General features: G+C 47.0%; 1 protein-coding gene across 2 annotated transcripts in view; it reads right to left on the minus strand.

Annotated features, from left to right (window-relative positions):
• Positions 1 to 9,336, minus strand: part of LOC122543529 (zinc finger protein 239-like) — a 75,461-nt gene extending 66,125 nt beyond the window's left edge. The window contains exons 1-3 of one of the 2 annotated variants that reach the window (XM_043682326.1): positions 9,213 to 9,336; positions 2,025 to 3,231; positions 585 to 909 (exon numbers count right to left, since the gene is read on the minus strand). In XM_043682326.1, coding sequence (XP_043538261.1) covers positions 893 to 909; positions 2,025 to 2,970 — 963 coding nt within the window. In that variant the 5' untranslated portion in view covers positions 2,971 to 3,231; positions 9,213 to 9,336 and the 3' untranslated portion in view covers positions 585 to 892. Of the gene's footprint in view, positions 1 to 584; positions 910 to 1,897; positions 3,232 to 9,212 lie in introns of those variants that run through there. The other variant, XM_043682327.1, reaches the window with a different exon arrangement.
• Between the last annotated feature and the right edge of the window lie 11,020 nt (positions 9,337 to 20,356).

Here is a 20,356-nt window from a genome sequence, read left to right on the forward strand (position 1 = left end):
AGATGGGAAAGGTGATGGACAGGTCAGGAAGGCGCTGCCAAGTTGGATTATTAGGACTGGGATAATGTTGGGGGGGGGGGGGGGGTAGGATTAATGAGGAAACTGCTGAAATCCACATTGATCCAGTGTGGTGGCAGGGTCCCAAGGCGGAATATGAGGTGTTCTTCATCCACACATAAGGTGATAAGGGTTTGGCGATGGAGGCAGCCCAAGACCTGCATGACGGAATGGGAGGGGGAGTTGAAGTGGAGTTGGTGGGTGCGGGTGCCCTGGAGGGATTCTCTGAAACAATCCACAAGTTGGCGTCCTATCTCTCGGATGTAGAAAAGACCATATTGGATGCAATGGATACAGTCAGTGACACTGGTGGAGGTACAGGTAAATTTCTGTCGGATGTGGGAGAATCCTTTGGGGCCTTGGACAGAGTTGAGAGGAGTGGTGTGGGCGCAGGTTTTGCACTTCCTGTGCTGGCAGGGGAAGGTGCCAGGAGTGGGTTGCGGGCTGGTGGGGGGGCATGGACATGACGAGGGAGTCACGGAGGGAATGGCCTCTCTGGAATGCTGATAGGGGTGTGGAGGGAAAAATATACCTGGTAGTGGGGTCTGTTTGTAAGTGGCAGAAATGGCGGAGGATGATGAACATATCCGGAGGTTGGTGGGGCGGAAGGTGGGGACCGGGAGAAGGTTCTGTCCTTGTTGTTTTGGGAGGAGTGGGGTTCAAGGTCTGTGTTGCAGGATGTGGAGATGATTGCTGGAGGGCATCGTCAACCACGTGGGAAGGGAAATTGTGATCCTGGAAGAAGGAGGCAATCTGGGATGTTTTAAGGTCAAATTGGTCATCCCGGGAACAGATGGGGTGGAGGCTGCCCCAAGTGTGGGCAGGCCTTCAGCATTTACTCCAACCTGCTGATGCACCAGCGGGTGGCATTTTTACAGGTGGTGTAGTCTGGGTAGCTGTGGGAGACGGTGGGCATGCAGTAGATGTCCATGGTTAGTTAGTCACCGGAGTTGGAGAGGTCCTGAAAAGGGAGGGAGGTGTCCGAGATGGTCCAGGTGAATTTGAGGTCAGGTTGAAAGGTGTTGGTGAAGATGATGAACTGCTCAAACTCCTCGTGAGAGCACGAGGCGGTGCCGATATGGTCATCGATATACTGGAGGAACAGGTAGGGGATGGTGCCGGTGTATGTGAGGAAAATAGACTGTTCCACGTACCCAAAGAGGCAGACATAGCTGGGTTCTATTCGGCTTTGGTACATTGGTTTGGACGCCATCTTCGGTATGTACGGATCGTTTCAGTGGGAACATGCAGTCCTGGGCTCAATGAGCAGCAGTGCCCACTGGAAGCAAAGCTCACAGAATCCCTCCAGTATGGAAACAGGCCCTTTGACCCAACAAATCCACAATGACCCTTCAAAGAGAAACCCAGTAGACTCCTTACCCTACCCCATTACTCTACATTTCCCCCTGAACAATGCACCACACCTACATATCTCTGAACACTCTGGAATAATTTAGCTTAGCCAATTCACTTTCACATCTTTGGACTGAGGGGGGAAACTGGAGCACCTGGAGGAAACCCTCGCAGACATTGGGGGTGGGGGGGTGGGGTGCGAATGTGCAAACTCCACACAGTCACCCCGAGAGTCAAATCGAACCCAGGTCCCTGGCACTGTGAGGCAGCGGCATTAACTATTGGCTCACAGGCAGCACGGTGGTTCATTGTGGGGTTGAGAGGTTCGTGGTGGAGGTGGTGGGAGGGGTGCTGGGGTGCAGTCCAGCAGAAAACAAAGAAAACTCACAGACTCTCCCACTGCACCCACTGTCAGAACGGGCAGCAGGTTCAGTCCTGGGGGCGATCCACAGCAGCGTCACTGGCAGAATCAGATTGCTGGGAGCATTTGTGTCCCCGCTGGTGCCTCTGCAAGTTACTCAACCATGTGAACCTCCGCCCGCACTTGGGGCAGGCAAATGGCCTTTCCCCGGTGTGGACCCGCTGGTGCATCAGCAGGTTGGAATAAATGCTGAAGGCCTTCCCACACTCGGGACAGCTGAAGGGCCTCTCCTGTGTATGGACCCGCTGGTGGGTCAGCAGGTTGGAGGCCTGGGTGAAGCCCTTCCCGCACTCTGGGCAACTGTAGGGCCTCTCTCCAGTGTGGACCCGCCGATGGGCTAGCAGGTCGGAGGAGCGTTTAAAGCCCTTCCCACACTCAGGGCAGGAAAACGGCCTCTCCCCGGTGTGGACCCGCTGGTGCTTCAGCAGGGCAGAGGAATCACCGAAGGCCTTCCCACACTCCTGGCAGTTGAAGGGCCTCTCCCCAGTGTGGACCCGCCGGTGGGTCAGCAGGTGGGAGGAGCGGTTAAAGCTCTTCCCGCACTCGGGGCAGGAGAATGGCTTCTCCCCCGTGTGGACCCGCTGGTGCCTCAGCAGGGCGGAGGAATTGCTGAAGGCCTTCCCGCACTCGGGGCAGCTGAAGGGCCTCTCTCCCGTGTGGGACCGCCGGTGGACCAGCAGGTCAGAGGATTTGCTGAAAGCCTTCCCACACTCAGGGCAGGGGAAGGGTCTCAGCCCAGTGTGGACCCGCTGGTGAGCCACGACAGCGCAGGCTTGGGCAAAGCCCTTCTCGCACTCGGGGCAGGTGAATGGCCTCTGCCCTGTGTGGATCCACTGGTGGGCCAACAGGTGGGAAGAGCGGGTAAAGCCCTTCCCGCACTCGGGGCAGGAGAATGGCCTCTCCCCGGTGTGAACACGCCGATGAACATCCAGGTCAGACGGGAAACGGAAGCCTTTCCCGCAGTCACCACACTTCCACGGTTTCTCCACAGGGAGGGATTCCTCAGGATTCTCCATGGCCGAAACTTCAGCTGCACACAAACGTGTGTACAGCCCCTCACCACTTTGAATTCCTCTTTCCAGGCCGTATAACTGTTTCCAACTCCACACACAGTGCACTGCAACAGTAGTCTCTCTCATCCAGTCCCACTGATACTGAAAATCTACTGAAAACCAAAAGTGTTGCTGATTCTCACAGAAGCATTGTCAAACATCGTTGTGGTTCCTATGGATTGAGTGACTGTCAAACATTGACGTGAAAGCGAAGACTGCAGACGCTGGAGAGTCAGTCAAAAAGTGTAGTGCTGGAAAAGCACGGCAGGTCAAGCAGAATCCGAGGAGCTGGAGAGTCGACGTTTCGGGCATAAGCTGTTGATTTTGAAACTTCCACCTTCAGCTGGTCTGTAAAAAGAGATTACAAAAGTCATCACTGTCAGTCCGGGGGGAGGTGGGATCGAAATGAGACAACAAGGCATTGACACCGACACCAGAAAGAAACTGAACATAGAGACGAGGATAACATTAGTGGCAAGTCAGAGTCAGAGTCAAAGATATACAGGAGAGAGACAGGCCCTCGCAGCACAATGGCAATCCCAGTCTATGTTTGAAAAGTTAAAACACCCGACCACAACCATCCTTTTACTTTTACAGGGAACTGAAATCTCCATATAAATTTGTTTCTCCATTTCCCACTGATCATGAGGGGGTCTGCAACACAATCCCAATAAGATGTTCATCCCTTCCTTATTTCTCAGTTCCAACCAAATAACCTTCCTGGATGTATTCCCAGGAATATCCTCCCGAGGTCCAGGAATACTATCCCTTATCAAAAACAGCACTCTCCCTCATCTCTTGCCTCCTTTCTATCCTTCCTATAGCATTTGTATCCTGGAACATTAATCTGCCAGTCTTGTCCATCCCTGAACCACGTGTCTGTAATTGCTAGGATATCCCATCCCATCTTCCTGACCGTGCCCTGAGTTCATCTGCCTTCCCTGTTAGACGTCTTGCAATGAAGTAAATGTCATTGGTTCCAATGTGTACAATGACCTCCAATTGGTCCCTCTCCCCTTTCAGAGCATTCTGCACCCTCAGACATCCTTGATCCTGGTACCAGAAAGATGATGAGAAAGTCTATAGCCTTAAAACTTGTCTTTAAACATTCAGACTAAAATGTAATGCTGAATTATAGAACACACTTGTTGCACTAGAAAAATAGACAGGCAGGAAGGCTCAGAAAAAAAAAAAGGCGGTGAGGGGGGTATCTCAAGGAATGCAGAAGATTGGGACATCTGTGCTCACTAAGTGATAACTGGGTGCTCTAAGGCAATTAAGAACATTTGCGCCTTAGCATTGTGTCCTGTTCACACAGATTCACCAGAGTGATAATATTGATGGCCATTCTCTTGTGAAATTAATGAGTGTTTATTCTGACCCTGAAACGAAACTCGGCACTATCAAAAGCCTTGTAATTGACGGTCACATCCTGTCAATAATAATGGATTCTTATTACCCCTTTCAAGCAGAGCAGACACAGAGAGAAAAACATCTTAGCTGTTACAAGACCCTGACTTGAGAGTTCAAAAGGACACTAGAGAGCGAGAGCGAGAGACCATTTTAATGCTGAGACTGCTGAAGCCAGTACGAAATTAACTCTTAGCGCTTCCCTGCTGTGGACTGAATTTAATTGCATTTTAGGACTTTTTGATGATATTGAGTAGCCATTATCGGTTATTAAATATAAACTCTGTAAAAGCTTTAACTTACTTGCTGTTCTTGCAGACCACTCTACAGACCTTACAGACTGCCCCACTGTCAATTCTAACTAATCAGATCTTATGTCTTGTTTGAATTTGAATCACAACCCTGAAAAGAAAGCACGTTAAATTCAAAGACTAATGAGTCAGTTTAAATGCAAGCTTACGGTAACATCTCAGCCTTAGGTACAGAATGATTCTGCTCCTAACTTAGAAATTATTCTAGGCCTAACATTGAAGAGATTCTGGCACAATGTGTCGGGAAGCCATTTTATGGTCAAAAGTTTGCCCTCCTTGCTAAGAAGCCAGTTTGTAAAACAATTGTATCTGACATGTGAGCTGTGCAAGGTTACCTTACGAACTCTCCAATTAGCTGAGACTGGTACCTCTTTATGAGAGGAGTTTATCTCGCTAGCAGTCGCCTAACTCAGCTGGGTATGTTTTTCGCCACTTGATGAATGGCTTTGAGCCTTGTAGGAGTGATTAGTCAAGCGTACACAGACCTGTCAATTAACTTTTCTTCCTTACGAATTATTGTCTTTCACTGTTATCTGTCTAATTATGAACATGCAATGTTTTTGTAAACTTTTGTATAAAGGAGGCCACTTTGTATCAGTACAGAATAGCCAGCTGGGGCACTTGAAGAGTTGTCTCCTAGGTTATTAGAACCTAGTTAGTTTAGCTTATAGGTATCAATGTTATATTGTAACAGTCATGCTATTGGTAAATAAAGGGGATGATGGAAATTAAACTAATCTGTCTGTAAGAGGTTTTTTTATTCTAGACTTTCAAAGAGTACAATCTCCGGGAGAAAACCAAGAGAGAGGCTTACTGGTCTGGGTCCATAAGGAATTCCCTGGGCTGTCTCAAATCTGTACTTTAACAGCGATACACCATTCTGATTTTTCACTGCTGGCCACAGAAATGTCACTCTGTGCCTCTGATTAGAGAGCCCCCTTTCACAATTGGTCACTTGGAACCTGACATACCCCTGACATGCATAAGAGCCTGTCTAGACCAGAAACATGGCTGTTTGTGCTATATTCCCCTGAGAGTCTATCACCCTCTACATTTTCCAAAACAGCATATGTGTTTGAAATGGGGATAGCCACAGAAGAGTCCTGCACTACCTATCCCTCCTACCTTTCCTAGAGTTAACCCATCTACCTGACTGTATCTGCAGCATTTCTCCCTTCCTATAACTGCCACCTATCACACCTCCACATTCTTGCAAATTCCTCACTGCCTCTAACTGTTGCTCTAACTGATCCATGTGATCAGATAGGATTTGCAACCAAACACATGTCCTGCAGACATAAATCCAATAACATGAATACTTTCCCTAATCTCCACGTCCGACAGGAGGAGCATCTCACTCTACTAAAGGCCACCTTTACTCCTTCACAATCTACAGACCGAGAAAATAGCACTGTTTTTTGCTCTGAAAGAAAGTGCTCCAGGCTAACTTTGTACTTGTGATTTATATTTTTAAAAATTTAATCAAGAGACAGATGTCAATAAAACATATAATCAAGAAAGAACCCATTCTATTCACTACTGCAGACTTGAAGCAAGGTTACACTTTCAAGACTATACACTTCTCTGTTCCTGTTCTGTGAGCTCCCCCACACAGGTTCCTCCAATATCACCTGTGAATTTTGCTGTTCATTAACTTTTCCTAGACGCACTCCAATGTCCAGTAACTGTGCAGATTCACTGCTGTGTCAGGTAGCAGTGTAGGTTTCATTCTCTCTCTCCCTTGTTTTGGACTCCCCTACCCTGGGGAAAAGATTTTGGCTGTTCACCCTATGCATGCCCCTTATAAACTTTTGTAAGGTCACCTCTCAGCCTCCGGTGCAGAGGGAAAACAGCGCCAGTCTTTTCAGCCTCTCCCTATAGCTCAAACCCTCCAATTCTCGCAACAGCTTTGTAAATCATTTCCAAACTCTTTTAAAGTTTCACAACATCTTTTCTATTGCAGAAAGACCAGAACTGAATGCAGTATTCGAAAAGTGGCTTAACTAATGTTCTGTGCAGCCACAATATGACTCCCAACCCCTGTACTCAATGCCCTGACCAATAAACGCAAGCACACCAAATGCCTTCTTCACTACCGTGTCTACCTGTGACTCCACTTTCAAGGTACTACGAATCTGCACTCCATTGTCTCTTGATTCAGGAACACGCTCCAGGGCCTTACCAGTAAGTGTGTAAATCCTGCCCTGATTTGCCTTTCCAAAATGCAAAACCTCACATTTATCTGAATTAAACTCCATTCACCACTCCTCAGCCCATCCAATCAATTCTATTTTATATCAAACTTTCTTTCCTCTCTTATTCCCCAAAAGCTGAAAATCTCCATCCCACACACTCCCCCTCCATTCTCACTTTGCTGAACCTAATCCCTGCTGTACCTCATCCTGAAGGGTCTGGTTCATGCTGATTAACAGGCCCATACTCAGAGGGAATCTAATTGAAACATACAGAATACTGAATGGCCTGGATGGAGTGGGCTTTGGGAAGATGTTTCCATTGGTAGGAGAGCCCGAGGGGACAGCTTTAGAATAGAGTAAAGGGAAGACCTTTTAGAATGCAGATAAGGAGAAACGTCTTCAGCCAGAAAGTGCTAAATCTATGGAATTTATTGCCACAGAAGTATATTCAAGACAGAGATAGATAGATTCTTGAGTATCAAGCAGATCAAGCGTTGTGGGGAGAAAGCAGGAGAATGGGATTGAGAGACTTATCAGCTATGATTGAATGGTGAAGCAGACCGATGGGCTGATTGGCCTAATTTCTGCTCCTATGGTCTTATGGTGTCTTGCTGTCCTGGAAGTAGGAATAGGCCATTTGGTCTTTCAAGTCTACATCAACATTGAATAGTTCATAACTGGATATGAATATACCTACATCTTGGTAGATATGCTCCAGTGAGAAAACTCCTAGCCTGGGAGGTTGAGAGGTGACCTTATCGAGATTTATAAAATCATGAGGGGTATAGATGAGGTGAATGATGGATGTCCTATCCTTTAGAGTCGGGCTTTTAAGATTAGGGAACAAATTTTGAAGGTGAGTGGAGAAAGATTTTAAAAAGACATGAGGGGCACCATTTTTTTTCCACAGAGAGTGGTTTGTGTGTGGAATGAATGAATGTCTAGAGGAAGTGGGGCAGACAGGCACAGTTACAACATTTAAAAGAGATTTGGATAAGGACATTAATGAGAAAGCTTCAGAGGTGTTATGGACTCGGCCAGACCACTCAAAACATTCTTAAGCAGGGAGCCCAGACCGTAAGTTTGCTATTTGTTTCGGTAAGTGTACAGTGAAAATTACCCAGAGTCAGTTAGCTAGGTTGACCACCAGGCTTTAAAAGACAAATGTATTCACAAGATTACAGGATAAAACACAAAGAACAGAATATAGAATACCCATAGAACTCAGTCTATCCAAAGGTTGCTGCCTGACCTGCTGCGCCTTTCCAGCAACACATTTCCAACCCATAGAACTCAGTCTATCCAAAGTAGACTTAAATATGCTGTTCCAAATGTACACAAGTCCTAATAAATAAACCCCTTAAACATAGAATAAAACTGAAACAGAGGCTTACAGGTTGAAGTCAAAAGGGCAGAAGGAGAGTTTAACAGCCTTTCTCCACACAGTCCACTGCTGAACTCACTCACACAAGACTTCAACTTTCACGACTGACCACTCCCCTTTCACTATGCAGGTTATTTCAAAAACATAAAAGCTTTGGCCTAAAGTCTCATGTTTACATATAAACAAAAAGGCCTCCCAAGACAATTATTCTGGAGCCTGGAGCTGTTTTACGACCTCCTGAAAAAAACCAAGGACACAGTATCCTTGAGAAGAAGGACCAGCTTTTTGAAAAACGACCAGCTTTGTGACAGAGTGATATGGGCCAAACACCAGCAGGTAGGATTAGTTTAGTAGGAGAACATAGCATGGAATAGTTGGACTAAAGGGTCTATTTCTGTGCTGTATGACTCTAACTGTCCTGTAATAGTCTTAAGACCATTTTCTTGCCTTCCCCCATAAGCATCCACTTTCTTATTGTTCAAAAATCAGATGAAGTCAGCCTTGAATATATTCAATAACCCCCTAACTGCAGGAAGACGCCCCCATTTTTGAACTCAATTCCTCTTGCTAATATACCACTTGCCTTGCTGATTGCTTGCCGCACCTGTCTGACAACTGCCACTGACTGGTGCAGATCGATACTGTACCTCCACACATCATTCCTGATGAAGGGTTCGTGCCCAAAACGTCAATTCTCCCGTTCCTCGGATACTGCTTGACCTGCTGTGCTTTTCCAGCGCCACATTTGTTGACTCTGATCTCCAGCATTTGCAGGCCTTACCTTTCTCCACATACCAATGTATTACCATTTAAACCATGCACCTCCTTTCTGCCTTTTTTCCCCCCAAAACAAAAAGCTGTAACTTCACATCGTGGTACTGCGTTTGCCAATTAATACACAGACTTGGACCAACTTTGTCTGGAGTCTGTCTCCTCCCTGGACTCACTCCCTTTCCCTTCAGTTCGTGCAAGTCAGCAACTGAATCCCAGGATGAAAAAGCGGGTGAGAAAAGAGAGTGCTGTACTCACAGATGTTGGACAGAGTAAAGACGTTGCAGTTTGGAGTGAAGCTCAATCTTCATTCAGAGAGAGAGGAATAGCAGGAACTTCAGGCTCTCACGGCCCAACATCCGCATTCAGACAAAGGGGTCTCTTTGATTGGCAGGAGGACTCGTCTTCTTCCGGTCCTCCAGCTCTTACCATTGGTCCTTCACAAGAAAGTCACACGCCATTTCCGCGCACCGCAACGAACATACGCAGTGTATTAGCTGACACCACGGCACATGCGCAATGCTAGCTGACACCGAGAAGCATGCGCAGTACGCTCTGTGGAGATGGCGTAAAGATGGAGCCACAATTGTATTTTTCCCTGTGGCTCGACATTTTATTCCTTTTGAATTTGGTCTGGCTGCTCAAGTTTGTATTTCTTTTCCCCAGGGTAGAGGAATTGCAAAACTAGACGGCACAGTTTTAGGGTGAGGGGGAAAGATTTAACAGGGACCTAAGGGGCAACTTTTTCACGCAGAGGGTGGTGTGTGTAAGGAATGAGCTGCCAGAGGAGGTGGTGGAGGCTGGTACAATTATAACATTTAAAAGACATCTGGATGGTATAAGAATGGGAAGGGCTGAGAGAGATATGGACCAAATTCTGGCAAATGGCTCACTAGATTAATTTAGGATAACTGGTCAGCATAGGCGAGTTGTACTGAAGGATCTGTTTCAGAGCTGTATTTCAGAAACCCGCCTATTTCAAAGCAAATTTCAGAAACACATCTGCAGCTTTTTTCAAAAATTTAATATGCTTTCATACATGATTGATATTTCTAAATTAGCTGTTTTAGCTGTTCTCAAGTTGAAAAATCAGCCATTCCTTGCACACCCCTGTCTTCCAGGTAGAGTCATCACTAACCGTTCTCTCTCTTTCCTGAGAAGGGCTTGGTACAGCAATCTAAGAGGGCATGTGACACGAGAAAGGATGGGGGGATGGTAGAAGGGAGAGAGAATGGTCAGGGGAGCAGAGGGTGGGGGGAGAGAGAGAAAATGGACGGGGGAGAGAGAAAATGGACGGGGGAAAGAGAAAGACTTGGGGACAGAAGATAGGGGCAGAAAATGAGGGGGAGAGAGAGAATGGCTGGGTAGAGAGCAGTGGAGAGAGATAGAATGGACGGGGACAGTGGGTTGGGGGAGTGACAGCACAAATCCCACCTTACCCAGCAATGGTGTCAGTGTCCCATAAACTGGAAACCACTCCACCCACAGCAATCGTTTCTCAATAGACACATGGCTAAGGCAGTAGAGTCATATAATCTCTACAGGCCATTCAGCCCATAAAATTAAGACTGACCTTCCAATCACTTTTCCTGCAGTTCCCCATGGTTAACCCACCTTAAAGTTGCACATCCCTGGACACTTCAGCATAGCCGATCCACCCTAAACTTCAGATAGTTAGACTGTGGGAAGAAACTGGAGCACCCAGAGTTTACCCACACAGACACAAGGGTGAGAACATGCCAAAGTCCACGCAAACAACTGCCAGGGAGTGGAATCAAACCCAGGTCCCTAGCGCTGTGAGGCAGTGGTGCTAACCACTGAACCACCATGCCACCCAGAACTTTGAGGTTCAGCTTTGTCTTTGTAGCTTCTAACTTCTCATGCGCCCTCAGGAGAGGCTCTCTCCTCCTGACATTGTTGTACCACATCTGCTGCAACCTCCCTTTACCAATCTCTCTACCTCTGAGCACATCAGTTCCCTAATCCTGGCGCTAGACGTAGATGGACACTGATGCCAACTGCAGAGAACGGACACAATCTCTGTCACTTTTCTGTTCCTTACCACCACCTCCCCCACCCCAACATTGTTTTTACTGCCACCACGCAGCCAGTTAGCTCCTCCCTCCGCAGCCCTCTCAGATCTGTCTGACCTATACTGACACCTTCTTGACCCTGTTCACTGACCCAATCAGAAAGCTGTGTCTGGAGAGGAATGACCATCTCCCGGAATGAAGTGTCTGGTTAACTTTCCCCCTTTGCCCCCACCCCTCCCAACAAGTCTGTAGCCTGGCTTCCAGCTCCATCTCTCTGAGCCGAAGGTCCTCTAGCATGTGTTTGTCCTGGATCACAGCATCCAGAGCCTCCCACCTTCTGCAAATAGAAAGACAAGTCCCACCCCGCCCTCTCCAATGTGTGTTGTGTAACTGCTTAATCGTTTCTTATGACCAAGCAGAGGCTGATAGTCAAATTTGGAGTCCATGAGGATGGCCTCAACTGGGACCTTGGGTTCATGTCACACTACAGGTAATCACACTTCAGTATACACTCTCTCACACACACACTCTTACATACTCACGCACTCATGCTGTCTCTCAGACACACACACGCGCGAGCGTGCACACCATCTCACAGGTATATACTCCATTACTCTCACACTTTACCAAGTATGTATATACACAAACACACTCTCTCTCTCATGCAAGCACACACATCAGTCTATGGGGTGAATTTGCAATTACAGAATTTTATTTGCAGATAAATTCTGTTTTGCTCAAAAAGCGCACAATCTTCAGGCAGTCAATCTATGTAATATGTTATAATCCCTAATTTGGATTATGACACAGACAGACTCAAACATGAGTGAATCAGATGGGGTTTTTTTCCCCAGAAAATGGTTTCATCATTAGATTCTGAAGTCCAGATTTCTGACCAAATTCTACGGCGGGATATCTGCCACGGCAGGATTCGAACCCAGAGTCCCCTGTTCTGGGTTGATAGTCCGGTCGATAATGGCATGCGGCCGTTGTTCCTTAAATTCCCCCTGTGATGGCACATGAACTCCCTGGTGTCTCTACTGTTGGGAAGAGGGGGTGAAGCCATTCCCGCACTGAAAACAGGTGAGTAGGTTGTCCCTGGTGTGGACCCACTAGTATGTCCGCACACTGGAAGAATCGATGAATCCCTTCCTGCGCTCAGAGCATGTGATTGACCGTTCCATGTGCGGGTGAGCTTCTAAAATCTGAAAACATATAATCAAGAAAGAACCCCCTCTATTCACTACTGCAAACTTACAGCAAGGTTACACATTAATAGCTATGCACTTATCTGTTCCTGTGTTGTGAGCTCTCCCATCAGGTTCCTTAGAGGTCAGCTGTGAATTTTGCTGTTTTTTCATTTTTCCTAGACGCACTCCAATGTCCAGAGATACATGAATTGAAACAGCAAAGGCAGTAACTATGCAGATATATTGCTGTGTCAATTAGCAGTGTAGGTTTCTTTCTCTCTCTCTCTCCCTGACAGGCCATGTGTTCGCTGCCTTTGGCTGTCCTTCTCTCTTTGGAAAGTGATGTTGTTTGGATTTTTTTTACTCCAAAGTTCCAAAACAATGCAATAGCATATATAACGTTAATTGTTGCTCCTGGAATTCAAGGAAATCACCTCCAACACATAAACTACCTCTGAAAAGGAGCAGCTCTTACAGCCACAAATTTTCCCGTCTTCCATCTTGGATTAGTTCTTGGTGAACATTCCCATCTCCCAGGTTACAGTTGATCACATAATTTAACTTTCTAGTTTTGCTACCAAAGTGGATAACGTCACACTTATCCACACTAAACTGCACCTGCCATACATTTACCCACTCACTCAGCCTGTCCAAATAACATTGCATCCTCCTCACAGCTCACCCTTTCACCCAGATTTGTGTCACCTGCAATATGTGACATATTCCAATTAGTTCTCTCATCTAAATCACTGACACATACTGTGAATACCTGGGGTCCTAGTCCCAATCCCTGCAGTTCCCCAATCATGAATCATTATAAAACATCGATCTGACTGATTCTCCCTGACTGACCATACAAAATAGCAGATGTTAGCCTGATGTTCATAACTGACTGAGATCCGATAAGCAATTATGACCCATTGAATAACTAAAGCACGGAAGCAGGCCATTCAGCCCATTGTGTTCTCTAAATGAACTTTCTGACCTTGTGCCATTTTCCTGACGTTCCCTTGGAAATTTGTACATTGCTTGTCATCAAATAATTATCCAATGCCCTTAACTGAACTTGTTTCAACAACTGCTTCATGCAATGTCTTCCAGATCTATTTACTCACTGTGTGAAATTTCTTTCTCACCACATTTTCTTTCTTGTAATGTATTTGAAATCTGCATTCTTATTCTCATGGTGAACAGTTTTACTCTGTCTGTTCTGGGTATGATTTTCCTCATGATTTTCAAAACTTCTTTTAAATTTTCTCTCAGCCTTCTCCAATCTAACTTTATGGCTAAAATTTCTCATTGTTGGAATTGTTCATGGGAAAGTGGTTCCCCTCAACCTCACAATGTTCCTTCTCTCCAACTGAAACTAATTTGAACCTTCAATAGTTTGTTGGTCCATTCTTGTTCCTGAGACTCTTCATATTGATGGATCCACTCCAATCACATATTGGGATGAATTAAGCCGCTGTTTCCAGTCTCTGCACCAATCTTCATTCCTGAGCTACAGCCTCTATCTCTCTCTCCCTTGTAACTCACTGAGATTCAACCAGGCTGTTCGCAACCTGCTCTATTTGATGCTGAGAGGAGCTTCTGATCTGTGCCAGCACCTCTGTCACCTCATTTGAGCCTGTCCCTATCTCAAACCCTCTTTGATCCCTTCCTTATCTCCAGGCTCGACTTCTTCAATGATTTTGTACATTCTGCCCTCTGTAATCTTGAAATAATCTAAAATGTTCCTGTTGTTTACTGCCGCCCAATCAAGCAACATCCAAATTTTAATATTCTCATCTTAGTTTTCATGTCCCTCAAATGGCTTCTCCCATCTTTATCTCTGTAATCTCCCTGTGCCGAGATGAGTGGGCTGCTCTAATGCTGGCCTTATACACATTGCCAATTTTCATTGCTTCATTATTGGTGGCTGCACCTTAAGTAGCCTCAGCCATAAGGCCTTATGTGGGGGAAAATACGGGTCCCACCCTCCCCATGACATGGGCCACAAAACAGACAACACAAAATGTCTGCATTTAGCCATTAAGCCTCCCTGCAATGTCTCAAATTGGCCAAACCAGCCCACATCACACATACCTCAGGACATGACTCACCCAGCCCCAGACCAAGAGAATATACTTCTTCAGATTAACTGATAATGCACCTCCCACTCTATAATACTCCAGCCACTTCTCATGTCTTTAAGGCACAGCTACTCCCACTAGGAGTCAAGCCTTTACAAATGGTATCCAGACAAGGAGGCACCAAAGGTATTTTGCTTGCCCCCTCAACAATATGAACACATTGATACTTCTTTGAAATGCCACTACCTAACCCTGTCATAAGTTAAAAATCACACAACACCAGGTTATAGTCCAACAGGTTTAATTGGAAGCACACTAGCTTTCAATTGTGTGAAATTCAATTTCACTAGTGTGCTTCCAATTAAACCTGTTGGACTATAACCTGGTGTTGTGTGATTTTTAACTTTGTACACCCCAGTCCAACACCGGCATCTCTGAATCACAACCCTGTCATAATACTGTTCACAGATGGGTCCTCCTTCAGACCCTCAGACCACTGCATATTTTCAGGGTATGTTGTCCGTACCCCTTTCCTGACCCTTGAATCACTTGCGCTCACTAGAACCTGTATCATTGCGAAGGGCAGAGCAGCTAACATTTATACAGATTCCAAGTATGCTTTTGGAGTTGTACACTCTGGAATCAGAGAGAATTCATAACACCAGGCAGGCAGACCCCTCCAACACCCTGCGCTCATCTCCAACCTCCTGGAAGCGGTCCTGCTACCCTGCACTGCAGCCAATACGAAATGTGTTGCCCATATCTCTGCCACTAACCCCATTACCCGTGGGAATGTAGCAGCTGATGCGGCGGCCCGGGAAGCTGCACTAAACCCAACTATATATGTCTTGCAGGCCCCTCAGAATATCAAAAATCCCAGATCCCCTTGACCCTATGGAAGCAGTACAAGCTGCTCAACTGGCTGCTCCACCGGAAGAGAGAGAGCGTTGGGCCCATATTGGAGCCAAACAATCACCCTCCCTGTACTTGCTGTTTCACCCTGATGGCTGCATCATCTACACAAAAGCCCACCCACATGCACTAGCTCCAGCAGCCCACGGCATTGGGCACACAGGCAAAATATGCTGTCAGACAATCCTGGTTTGCATCGGGATTCACTGCCACTGCCCACGCCCTGCTATCACAGTTCCTTATTTGCCTGCAGAACAAGGCAGGAAGGCCAGTTGCCAGATATGACCATTTACCAGTCCCCGAGGGGCCCTTCACTAGCCTACAGGTTGACTTCACCCACGTGAACCAGAAACAGGGCTATAAATACATTCTTGTCACCGTAGGCATGTTTTCCAGATGGATGGAAGCATTCGCCACAAAGAGAAAGGACGCACGGACTGTAGTGAAATGCCTCCTATGGGATGTCATCCCCAGATTCGGTGTCCTAGGGAAGATAGAGATTGACAGGGGGACTCATTTCATTGCTACACTTACTACTGCAGTTTGCGAGGTGCTAGGGATACCAGGGAGACTCCATATCCCCTACCAACCCCAATCATCAGGCATTGTGGAATATGTGAATGGTGCTCTTAAAAACACACGAACCCAAATTACCCAGGAGACAGGACTGACCTGGCCAGGTGCCCTGCCACTAGCTCTGTATATACTACGTGAACAGGTAAACCACACAACTTTTGAAGTGCTTATGGGGCGACTTGTGCCCACTGCCACCAGACCCCCTTAAACTGTCCACAGGCAAGGCCCTTCTCCTGACACAGGAGGCTTTACTGACTTACTGAATGGTGGCTTGCACTGAGCAGGATTATCACTTTTAACCATGACCGGGTCAGAGCTGCACTACACACACCCCAACACAAGCCACTTCACCCGTTCCAGCCTGGGGACTATGTTATGATTAAATCACTGGAAACCGATTCTCTCTCTCCTCGGTGGAAAGGACCATTCCTGGAGATATTGACAACTCGGACAGCGGTGAAATTGAAGGAGAAATCGGATTGGACAAAGGCTGCAAGCGAGCCCCCCCCCCCGAAGGACACAGACCAGGAAGAGCAACAGATGACAGTTCCACACACCAAAGGAACCTTCACCCGGACTCTGACATTTACACCGCACATAACTGGGCATCAGGCACAGTAATCAGACACCGTACCAGGCGGGAGTTAAAACTCAACACTTTGCTACACACGACCCGTCTCTATGCCCAGAGGATCAACCTCACCAGCTGCTGGGTTTGCGCTCACGTACCAGTACACTCGCACGGGGGCATCCCCCTCCAGCCCATTCCCTTCAACGAGTCTGAGATGGCTGAATGGTGGCTTGCACAGGACAGGTCCCCCTGAGCTGACCGCTCTAACCCTGCCACCACGACTGCATATGCTCACAGGGCAACTTCCTACCTGGGCTCCCTGGACACGTCCCCAATTCAGGGACTGACGGTTCCCATCATAGTCATTGTTGTCATCATCACACTGCTCAGCGCCACACTAATGTTTTGCCTACTGCCTACTGCAGCTACATCTGTCTGGCCCCCTCTCACCACTCAACTGGTACAGGGCTGCTGAATTGATATCCCCACCATTGATCACAATTATCCAGGTTCAGACTTGGACTCCCTGAACTACCTTTTGGATGCCGAACACCTCCCCACCTGACAACCCCTTGGATCTGGCTACATTCCCCCCTTCTCATCCCTCCTTTAAAAAAACAAAAAAAAAGAGGGGAATTGTGTATCTCTGTAATCTCCCTGTGCCGAGATGTGTGGGCTGCTCCAATGCTGGCCTTTTACACATCGCCAAATTTCATTGCTCCATCATTGGTGGCTGCACCTTAAGTAGCCTCAGCCATAAGGCCTTATGTGGGAGAAAATACGGTTCCTAGCCTCCCCATGACATGGGCCACAAAACAAACAACACAAAATGTCTGCAATTATCCATTAAGCCTCAAATTGGCCAAATCAGCCGCCCCACACATCACACATACCTCAGGACATGACTCACCCAGCCCCAGACCAAGAGAATATACTTCTTCAGATTAACTGATAATGCGCCTCCCACTCTATAATACTCCAGCCACCTCTGACGTCCTTAGGGTACAGCTGCTCCCACTAGGAGTCAAGCCTTCATCAAAGTACCCAGACAAGGAGGCACCAAAGGTACTTCGCTTGCCCCCTCAACAATACGAACACATTGATACCAGGATGAATTCCGCTAACACCTACTCCAGCCAAGGATTGGAATCTCCTGAGTCAATTAAGAAACTCAATGTCAGACACCGTAAAACTTGAATCTTTTCAATGAATAAACTTCATTTCTCTTTGTTGTACAACTCACACCATTGTCTCATAACCCACACTTCATCGTTGTAAGGGTATAAAACTCCACTGTATTCTCTGTTTGGGGAAGAAGTTGTGGTCCCTTCTGAATAGCCTATCAGTGACTGTTTCAGTGGGGTCAAGTCTCCTGCACGATATCACTGTTTGTTAAATAAATCCTTGTCAGTTCTCAGTCCGATCTGTGTGTTTGTGATCTCTGACTGACTGGGCATAATTCTCTGACATGCACCTCCCTCCCTGTCTCCCAGGTAGAGTCATCATCGTCCATTCTTTCTCTCTCTTTTCAGAAGGGCTTCAAGCAGGAAAAGGACGGGGGGGGAAGGTGGTAGGAGAATGGAGTGAGAATGGACAGAGTGGCAGAGGGTGGGGGCGAGGGGAAGAGAATTGGAGGGATGCAGAGTGAGAGAGAATGAGGGGTGCAGAGTATGGTGTGGTAGAGCATTTACAAGGGGCAGTGAGTGGGGATAGAATGTACGGGGGGCAGTGGGTTTGGGGAAAGATAGCACAAATCCCACCATCCCCAGGACTGGTGTCAGTCTCTCACAAACTGGAACCCACTCCTCCCACGGCAGACTTGGGGCAATCATTTCTCAATATACACGTATCTGAGGCAGTAGAATCATATACTCCCCACATGCCATTCGGCCCATTGAATTCACCCTGACCATACGAATAGCATCCCACCCGCTAACCCTACAGCCCCATGGCTAACCCACCCTAACTAGCACATCCCTGGACACTTCAGCACAGCCAGTCTACCTTGAACTGCAGATCTTTGGACTGTGGGAGGAAACTGGAGCACCTGGAGGTATCTTACACAGATAAAAGGGGGCAAACGTGCCAAAGTCCACACAGACAGTTGCCTGAGGGTGAAATTGAACCTTGGTCCCTGGCGCTGTGAGGGAGAGGTGCTAACCACTGAGCCACCATGCTCCCTGAGCTTTGAGATTATGCTTTGTCTTTGTAGCTTCTAACTTCTCAAGTGCCCTCAGCAGAGGCTCTCTCCTCCTGACATTGTTGGACCACACCCACTGCAACCTCCCTTTCCCATTTCCCAGCCCTGAGCACATTGGTTCCTAAATCCTGGCAACAAACAGAGACCGATGCCATCTGGCCTCCTGCCAACTGCAGAGAACGGAGACAATCCCTGTCGCTATTCTGTCCCTTACTGAAGAGGTTTCTCCAAGGCTGTGCCCTCAGGTCCTAGTCTCTCCTACCAATGGAAACATCTTCCCAACGTTCACTCTGTCCAGGCTGTTCAGTATGTTTCAATTCTATACCCCCGAGTGTGGGCCTGTTAATCAGCATGTACCAGACCCTTCAGGATGAGGTACAGCAGGGATTAGTTTCAGCAAAGTGAGAATTGGGGGAGACTGTGTTGGATGGAGGTTTTCAGCTTTTTGGGAATGAGACAGGAAAGAAAGTTTGATAAAAATTAGAATCGATCTGGCGGGCTGATGGGCTGAGTAGTGGCAGATGGAGTTTAATTTATTTAAATGCCAGATGTTGCATTTTGTAAAGGCAATTCAGGGCAGGACTTAAGGTCTGAGGGAGTGCTGCTGAACCAAGAAACCATGGAATGCAGGTTCACTGTTCCTGGAAAGTGGAGTCGCAGGTAGACAGGATAGTGAAGAAGGCATCTAGTACGCTTGCCTTTATTGGTCAGTGCATATGGGAGTTGGGAGGATGTTGTGGTTGTACAGGACATTCGCACTTTGGGAATACTTCATTCAGTTCTGGTCTCCATGCTGTAGGAAAGATGTGAGGAAACTTTGAAAAGGGTTGGAAAAGATTTAAAAAGCAGGTGCCCAGAATTGAAGGGTTTGAGCTATAGGGAGCTGGTTTCCCTGGAGCGTCGGGGGCTGAGGAGTGACTTTACAGAAGTTCATAAGGTGCTTGGATAGGGTGAATAGCCAAAGTCTTTTCCCCAGGGTAGGAGAGGAATGACTTGAAAGGGACCTAAAGGGTATGGAATGAGCTGCCAGATGAAGTGGTGGTGGCTTGTACAATTACAGCATTTTAAAAGGCATCTGGATGGGTGTATGAGTCAGAAGGTTTCAGAGGGATATGGGCCAAATGCTGACAATTGAGACTCGATTAATTTCGGATATCTGGTCGGTATGAACGAGTTGGATCAAAGGGTCTGTTTCCGTGCAGTATGACTCTAATCGTCTTCAGTGAAAGCAGAAGTGTTATTGTTATTTGTATTTAAAGATGTTTTGCCCTCACTGGGAGCAGAAGAAGTGACAATGAAATCTTTCATTTGTGAGACAGCAACTGAGGAATGAGAATGTCCGGGAATTTGGTGGAAAGTGGGTATTCATTGCACTGTGGGTTGAAGTGCTTTAGGGTTTACCAGCAATAAGTAAAGTGTGCTAGGCGGGGAGCCTAGTGAAGGGTTTGACGGGTTTTTGAGTTAAACTGCTCATTTTTTTCAGCTTCCAACATTGTATTTCCAATGCTGTCCATCAGAAGGAGCAGCGAATCAGTAACTGGTATCGTTAGAAGCCTTACCATTTTCACGACTGCAGGTATTGCATTGTTTCACCAGTGTTGTTACGTTTACTGGCAGCACAGGGAGGTGGGGGTTGTGTTCACGAGAAACGATTAAGCAGTTAGATAACAGATGCTGGAAACCAGATTCTGGATTAGTGATGCTAGAAGAGCACAGCAGTTCAGGCAGCATCCGAGGAGCTTCGAAATCGACGTTTCGGGCAAAAGCCCTTCATCAGGAATAAAGGCAGAGAGCCTGGAGTGTGGAGAGATAAGCTAGAGGAGGGTGGGGGTGGGGAGAAAGTAGCAT

The sequence above is a fragment of the Chiloscyllium plagiosum genome, chromosome 44 (assembly GCF_004010195.1).
Source record: "Chiloscyllium plagiosum isolate BGI_BamShark_2017 chromosome 44, ASM401019v2, whole genome shotgun sequence".
Classification (NCBI taxonomy): Eukaryota; Metazoa; Chordata; class Chondrichthyes; order Orectolobiformes; family Hemiscylliidae; genus Chiloscyllium; species Chiloscyllium plagiosum.